General features: G+C 34.8%; 1 protein-coding gene across 4 annotated transcripts; it reads right to left on the reverse strand.

The window, feature by feature from the left end:
* Positions 1–432: 432 nt before the first annotated feature.
* LOC113300075 lies at positions 433–6,977 on the reverse strand. 4 transcript variants are annotated; one of them, XM_026549236.1, is made up of 9 exons: positions 2,542–3,235; positions 2,199–2,232; positions 1,838–2,056; positions 1,628–1,717; positions 1,460–1,525; positions 1,275–1,366; positions 1,139–1,186; positions 904–1,027; positions 433–812 (listed from the first exon to the last, which is right to left on the reverse strand). In XM_026549236.1, the coding sequence occupies exons 1-8, from the start codon at positions 2,931–2,933 to the stop codon at positions 910–912; spliced, it is 1,059 nt and encodes a 352-aa protein (XP_026405021.1). In that variant the 5' UTR covers positions 2,934–3,235; the 3' UTR covers positions 433–812; positions 904–909. The 4 variants fall into 4 exon arrangements, with proteins under 4 accessions (XP_026405021.1, XP_026405022.1, XP_026405023.1 ...); XM_026549237.1 differs by adding an exon at positions 6,920–6,977 and having other exon boundaries at positions 565–1,027; positions 2,542–2,896; XM_026549238.1 differs by adding an exon at positions 3,370–3,717 and having other exon boundaries at positions 565–1,027; positions 2,542–2,896.
* Positions 6,978–8,491: the final 1,514 nt, after the last annotated feature.

Consider the following 8,491-nt stretch of genomic DNA (forward strand, 5'->3'; position numbering starts at 1 on the left):
TCAGAGAATACTAACACGACGGATAATCACGTTTCCACTGTCTAATGACAAGATAAAAAGTAAGTTGAGGAGCTGAAGAGGATCTTCAATATCACCAGCATGAATACTGCATGGCTGTTACAGAATAGATATTATGGGATTCTGTCCGGTCCAAGATGGTTAAAGTGAGAAAGATTGTTACACTTAACAATTCAAAAGAAATAATTAAAGCATGCAGGAGATGGATAAACTTTTCTAGGGTTTATCTGGGTGAATCTAATATGGGGTCATTGTGGGGAAAGGAATCAAGATATTCACCACTACAGATTTTTACTCCGACTGCAACTGTTCTTACTTTACTCGGTTTTCAAGAAGAATGAATAAAGATGCTTACTGATACCAACCTATGCACTTTCGTTCCATTAGTATTGTCAAAATCGGGTAGAAAAGTGTTCTCGCTAATGTCATCCATGGTGGATGTTCCTGTAAAAATCCCATGAAGCATAAACAGGAACCTCATCTAACCATGCTTTTTTTTAGAAGTAAATTCACAGTAGAATTTCATTGTATAAGCCATATGAAGAGTGAAGATTCTAAGTTTTCTTTTCCAAACTTATCTATTTACTACAATTCTTCACCCCCGGGGAAAAGTACAAATTTAACAAAATGAGTGTTATTGCATCAAATAAAACTATCTAGTATTCCTGAAGGAAAAAAAAAGGAAAAAAAAATCTGTACTTTTTTCTGTATGGTCAGTAATGTAGCTTTGAACAATCCATCGATCCTCATTGTTTCTCTTTTTTCACCTTTGGGTCTCTTCTTTTGTTATCATGCTGTCAGTATTCAGTTTCGGGGCTCTTTCAGTATACTAATTTGCTTAGACCGAAAAAGCTCAGTCATGAAAATGTTTGGAGCTTCTCGTACCTCATTTTACTTCTCAATGTGGTAAGATTCTGGGAACCATTTTGACCACAAGAAGTGCTTCATCCTTAGTATTAGTACAAAGACCCCGTAGCAGGGGATATGCATCAGTCCAACAGCTAAATACCTATAGATATTAAAATTGCAAATAATTGTAAGCAAATCCATATAAGCCAACTTTGTATGAGTGATACTGAAATGATTCTGGTTAGTTCAGCTAGGTGGTGGATTTATGTACCATAATGGAGCATAGGAGGATGATAAGTCGAGAAAGGGGTATGGCCACCTATACAAATAAAACAATTATTATTAGGCAAACTGAATATTATATTGTTTTCTGAAGTGTGGAAGAGATAAAAGGATGGAATTATAACCAAAGTGATATGCAAGCATGAATGACCCATTGAAAAATGACGTATATCGCTGTCCACAAGATGAAGTATGCGAACCGAAACCATGGGAATTGCTGTAACACAGAAACATTATCAATTTTCATTATGCCAAGTACAAGTATACAACTTAATTTAATAGGTTAAAGTATGTCAGTGTTGAAAATTACCAAGCTGTTCAAAGCCGCATCAGCAAGGAGAAAAACAGCATTGATTGAATGCATACTAACCAACAACTGCATCGTAAAATAACAACATTCAACAGGTCTAAGATTCATATCATGAAGTGAAACTAAATGGTTGGATTAAGTTGTTTAATTAGAACATATGATACATACAAAATTCAGTTTGTAGTCTTTGATGGTAAGAAAAGGAACAATGATGAACCAAAAGACGGCATCAGTGAGCATTACGGCTCCTGCACTCATCTGCAAAGTACAAAGATAAATGGCCAATATAAATCATGTTTTGCCAATTAAAGGGGTTCATCTTTTGTGCTAAGCTCCCCTGATCTCTGTGAAAACGTCATACTCAGGAATGGATTTTACCTGAAAAATAATTTGAAAAGCATACACCAAAATTCCAGCAGGTTTTCGATCAGAATGGTGCTCGTGGAGAACGGAACTTTTCATTGTATTGCTTCCACTTACGTTCTCTGCATGTCTGGGAGCAACATAGTTGCCTCGCTCTGCATCTAACTCCACATGATCACCACCAACTCTGTTACGATACTCGTAACATCCATTAACAGAGAGAACAGAACCAAGCTACGATACAATCCACAAAAGAAAAAGTTAAACCCAAAGAGAGAGGTACACATAGCAAAGTCGTCATCTAAAACAAAACCTACATGATTTTCCTTTTAAAAAGAACAGAATTTTGAACAGAAATCACAAGTTAAGCGTATACCCCAAAGTAAATGGTAACCAGTGTAAATGTCCACCTGCACAAAACCAATTACAAAAAAATGTTAAGAACTTCATCATCTCAAAGCTGAGTGCACACCCCAAAGTAAACGGAAGCAACATTGGTATGCGACATTTTCAGATTTTTGACTACCTAGTAAAGCTTTTGTTTTCTATCGACTTCACAATGGCCACAATATAGGAACCACCATCTAAATAGAACTAGACAACTAGGAATACAATGAGAGGATGAAACCAAAAGAGAAATGCAATGTTACAATGGACATAAAAACTGGTTCCAATCAATTAGGAATTAAAATGAATGTAAGGAAACGTGGTTCACTTACTGAGTATAAAAGTAGAATATGCCACCTCCATCAACAACAACATTAGCAACAAGCAACGCCAATAGAACAACAAAGCCAATAGCCCTAAAAGCCATCAACCAAGCAGGATGAAGATCTTTCAAGCACGGCCGCCAACCTTCATCTTCATACAAAGCCCCTGAATCTCCTTGTTGGGTTTCAACTCTAACTCTATCAGGTCTTGAACTATTTGAACCTTCATACTTCCAAATTAAATATGATGCTATTACCATTGCAAATGAGATCCAAATTCCACATAGTAAAACCCTCCAATTTAACCAATAAACCGGTACCGCTGTATCTGCAGTCATGACTGGCTGCCAAGATAGTTTTGTTCCTGTTAACCAATTCATCGAGTTTAACATAATTTTCATTGTAGAATGAAATTTTCATACAAATGGGTTGATTTACTTCTCTTGAGAGACAACTAAGGCAAGAAAGAAGTCTAATGAATATTGAAAACCCAGTTTCTCAAATACCTCTGATAAAACCCTCAGAGAAATCTCAGAACTAAATACACAATTTAAGGCTCATTTACTGGTATTTGATGAAAATGACTAAATTCAGGATGGGTTTAATACTACTAAAAAAGAAATAACAGAATACATTTAAGGATAATTAAGTTGTTGTGTCCAAAACAAAGACGGGTACATAACAACATTGGATTGTTCATTAATGAGAGCAAAACCATACAGAGAGAGAGAGAGATTCTTTACTTTGGATGAGTTTTGTTTTTCTTTTTTGTACAGTACTAAAAAATAGAAAATGAAAAAAAGTTTAATTCTAAGCAAAGAAAAGTTAGATACTTACAAGGCAAAAGCAGAGCAGAAGAAGGAGGAGGAGGAGGAGAAGAAGAAGAGATAATAGTGATGAAGAGGAGTGGTGTGTTGAAGATGCTTTGCTTCAAATGCTTTTGATAATCTCAATAATAAAGTGAGCGTTCTAGAGATGGGTGGGTTTATGTGGTTATGCTTTGAGAATAAGCTACTTTGACAATACAATAGATGATCTAAAGAATATTAACCGGAACAGTTAAAGAAGCTCCCTTAAAAAGTGAAGCCAGTAAGAAGAACAAATATACAATGGCAGAGCTATAGAGAGAGAGCAAGTGATGGAGAATAATAACCCACACTGGGATATAGGAGGAGAAGCAGAGAGAATATTATAATAATGTGTTCAGATTCTACGTTTTCATTTTATTTTGTTTTTCAGAATTTTTGTCTGTCTGTCTGTCTTCTGGGAATATGGAGATTACGTCTCCGTTGGGTTTTACGCGTAAGGGATAGCTCTGGATTCTCAACACGTTGATCAAGTGTAACAGCAAGATGTGCATCACCGCCATCCATTTTGGGACTGAGGACACACGACATAACGATGATGCTCGTATCAGTACTGTGGGTGGAAATGGAATTGCCCCGATAGCAGCTATTTACCGAATCCAAATGTATTTTGCGTCCTCTTTAAGTCTACCGTGTGGCTACTACCATCCTGGCTTAGGCTTAGGGACAGGTTGAGGACACATTATGCAATTAAGCTATAGCAAAGCCAAATCATCAACGTTGGCAAAATAATGTTTGAATTTAAATAATGTGTGTGCACTAATTTAACCAAACCATCTATCTAGGGTCTGTTTGAACGCCAATTTTGGGATACAGTCGCAAAAGATCTTCTCTAAATCGTCTAGGAAGGGAAAGAAAGGGTCGTAACTCCGACATCATATGTCTTCTTTTGTGTGTGACTGTGGGTGTTTCAGTAAGCATTACTATTTGATTTGACAAATTATTTTGTTGCTTATAAAAGCATGACTTAGCATGACCACCCCCCACTAGTAAGTTGACCAACGAATCCGTTACTATTTAACAACAGAATTTTAAATTTGGTGGGGTTTTTCCTTTTATAGGAGGTCTTAATTAGGTGTCAAGTCTAATTGTTCAACTCCAAAAATATGATTATCACGACAATAAAGTAAACAAGTAAAAGCTCTGCACTGAAGCAATCAAGATGATGAAAACAAATTGAACCCTTTAACGCAATATACAACAGTATACGCTAAGGTGGGATAAATAATAGTGCGCGTCGAATGATTAACAAAAATTAGTTGAGCAGTTAATTTTATTGCCCCTTATCAATATCATAATCCAACCTATCTTTCTAAGTCTTCATGCAAAATACGTTACAATGCCGAGACTATTTGATATTAATTGGAAACTAGTTTTTGTTTCTTCTTTACTTGCCGTATTAGATTATATATCTTCACACAATATTCGTCAAGGTTGGTGTTTAATATCCTTAGGAACTGTTAAACTAGATATGTTGCATTTCTGTTACCCCATACCATTTACATTATCCAGTGAGGAAGGCTCTCAGTCTAGCTAGAAAATATGTTTTGTTGGATGGTTAGATCATACGGAAAGACTAGAAAAAGATCCAATACGGTGTACAAATAAATAAAATTAATCTGGGATGAATATTGTTTTAAAAGGTGCCATAATGGCAACTGCAAGTTGAAACTTAGCTTATATAAAGACAACTCTCTTTATTGATGTTTAGAAAATCTCTCAAAACTAAACACAAGCTCTAATCTTGCTCATATGATCAACCACAACTTTGGTGATCATATATATATAGAATTATGAATTCCTTTTTCTAGTCCTATTACCTTATTACATGTCTTTCCTTTTCTTAGAACTAGATGACTTCTAATTCCCTTAGGATTACATCAATTTCCTAATCTTGTCCTAACCAACTTGTTAGTGACTTTTATATTGAAATTAATCCAACATGCCAAACATATCTCATAGAAATCTTTGAACTCGATTCGAAACAAGACTCTGGAAAATATACTTATATGAGAAGAAACGAACTGTCTCTCTTAATAGTATGTAGTAGTCATTATTACTATTACCTAAACACACGGTAGTTTTATTTGTTTATTTACTATTCCAGTTACTATTGGTTGTGTGTTGCTTGTAAAGCATGACGCACCCACACTATACTGCTGCATGGGTCAAAAAAACACTCATGTGTTCCTTATCTAATTGCAATCGACTTAAAAAGCATGACAAAAGCATAAACAATAGACAGCCCAGCCCTTAAGCAATCAAGATGACATGCAAAAACAATGGAACCCCTTGAGCAATATATATTAAGATTATGGCAAAAAGTGGATAAACTGAGTTGAGTAGATGATTTATCTTTTTAAATTAGAGAGATTTTCTAATTATGTCGTATGAAACCAAACCCATTTAGGATTTTCTAATCTAAATCAAAATCTTATAAAAATAAGTGTTTCGATAAATAAGATAACTTAAAAGGTAGGCGACACTAATTCAACTTGCATTGTGATTTACTCATGACAAACCATAAAGTTTATTATTCCACAAAAAATACACGATTGATAAAGGGATACCACTATTGGGGGTGATATCAATTGAGCGATCCAACGGTCAGGATCTGTTAATATTTATTGTCCTATATGAAATGGTATCACCCCAAGTAATACTGGTATCCCCTTTATAAACGGAAAATTGGTCATTTGTCCAAATATTTTTAAATCACGGTTCAAATAGGCGAATAAAAAATAGTTCGGGTGAAATGGCCAAAAAAAAAAGTAAGGATAAAACTGGTTTCATCCTAGCTTAAATTTTAAAAATAGCAAGGATGAAACTGGATACATCCTGTGTAAATTAAAAATAAGAAAAAATATTTGAAAATGGGCACGATAAAACTGGTTACATCCTGCCTATTTTTACATTTTTGTCCATTTAAACAGTATCAAAATCTAACTGTCCATTTCACCCAGAAATTGTTGATTTTGTCTTTTTAACCAATTTTGTGCTTTATAAATCGTGAAAAAAAAGAAGAGATGATATCTCTTATAATCATGCTTTTATATTTCATACGAATTGAGACGTAGAGACGAGACCGATTCTCTGCCACTCTATAATCGATTGTTGCAGTTAAAGAGTATTGTCATCAAGCAGGGACGGATTCAGGAAAGATAAATTTTCTTTTAAGACCCGGACTAGAAGCCTTGGTCGAGCAAAATAAAAAAATTGGCTTGTGGACTGGGAAGCCTACCTGGACTAAAACCCCCTTTAGCCCAGCTGTAGGTCCGTCATTGTCATCAAGGGTACATATAACATACCCCAAATTTCTAGTTCCAAATGACAAAAAAGGGAAGAAAAATGATTCCAAAACAAGTGAGATATCACAAAACACATGTACCTAAGGGTGTATATATTAAACCGAAGAAATATGTAATAAAAATAGGATATAGTCGGAATGAAAAACCTAACTTTTACTTTTCACTGAAATATTCCATTCAACAGTACTTGAAGTTAAGAGAGAGAGAGAGTACCTTTCATGGTGATTTTAAAAGCAGAATTGATGAAAGATAACCATTAATTAGAGTTATCTAGGCACCTTTAGGCATATGGAGAAAGTGAAGAAAAGAGAGTGACTAGTTATATATAGAGTTCAAGTTTGGTAGTTTTATCAGTACCTTTGGATGTATATGCATGTTAGAAGTGTGAAGTTTATAGCTCTCCCTAAAACAAGATAATGCTTCTTGCATCATCTCAAAATAACTACTTGTTTCCTAGCCTAGTTTAGAAATTCTTAGGTAGTCGCTGCACCACTTCTGGCACGTAACGTTTTGGTCCTTTTGGACAGGTCCGTTCATTAGACAATCACGGTTTGTACATCAACTTAACTAGTATTCGAGTAACGTCAGTCAGCCGACTACATTGTATCATCACTGGGACGACAAATAAACCAAGTTCCAAGTTTAAACGCTTTCTTCTTCTTCTGATTCCTTTAGAAGAAGGTATTTGCCAACCTTCTATATAGAATTTCTTTGTCTTTATTAGTATTTGAATAACTGCCACCTGATCTCTGCATAGAGAGACTAAAAAGTCACCTTCCCACCTGTACACGCTATACACGCTGTTTGTTACAGTTTTCCTTTCCATAGCATACCTCATCCGCCAGCAACGTTTTCTTTGGTCACAAGAATGAATGTGGAAATTATATAAATAACACTCTTTTTGACGGGCTTCAAAATTACCCTTATGAAGCAATAAAAATACCCCTCTCCATTCAAAGCCCGTCAGGGCCCAATTAGATTTCCGCGAGATTACTAATTTACCCTTTATATATAATTAATATCTTCAAATCAAAAACCAGTTGATCTAACGGAAAGAAAGAAAAACGAGAGAGAGAGAGAGTTGTTCTTCCGTCAGCTGTAAACCAGAGAGAAGAAAAAATTCGAAAAATTCTATGTGAAATCAACAGATTCAACAACAGGAAATCATCTTCTTCTTCTATTACTGAATTTATTTTCATCAACATTGTTCGTATCTTTTGAATCTCAGATCTGAAAGAGTTTCTTCATCAAAAACAGAATCAATCAAAATTTTCTCGATCTGAAACAAATTGGTAATGGTGATTCGTGATTGAAGATGAGTAGATATTTATTTTGTATTTGCATGTTCGATTTGTAGTTTCTCAATCTTCATATTTTGATTTCAGATTATTTGTATTTTCTGTTGCAGAGATCGAGTTTTGGGAAGCTTGATTCTGTGTGTTTGATTCTACTGGATTGATTGGTTCATTTACATATTATTTGAATTTGAGATTGTTATTCATATCTTCAACATGTATTCTTCAATTCTTCAATCTCCAATCTCCGGTCTTTGATTTTTGAATTTCTGCTGTTTTATTTAGATCGGTTCATAATTCAATGTTAGGTTTGAGTTTTAGCTTCAATGTACTTTGCATGAACCAGTTCTCGTTTTAAATTATTCTGGAGAATTTTCTAGTGTTGATATGTTAGTAGGAGAATTATTAGGATAATACTGATTGTTGAAGAGTTATTTTGAGTATACTGAATGTTGATTAGTTTTGGTATAATTAGAAGTTAGAAGTTAGT

This window comes from Papaver somniferum, chromosome 7, assembly GCF_003573695.1.
Source record: "Papaver somniferum cultivar HN1 chromosome 7, ASM357369v1, whole genome shotgun sequence".
NCBI classification, from domain to species: domain Eukaryota; kingdom Viridiplantae; phylum Streptophyta; class Magnoliopsida; order Ranunculales; family Papaveraceae; genus Papaver; species Papaver somniferum.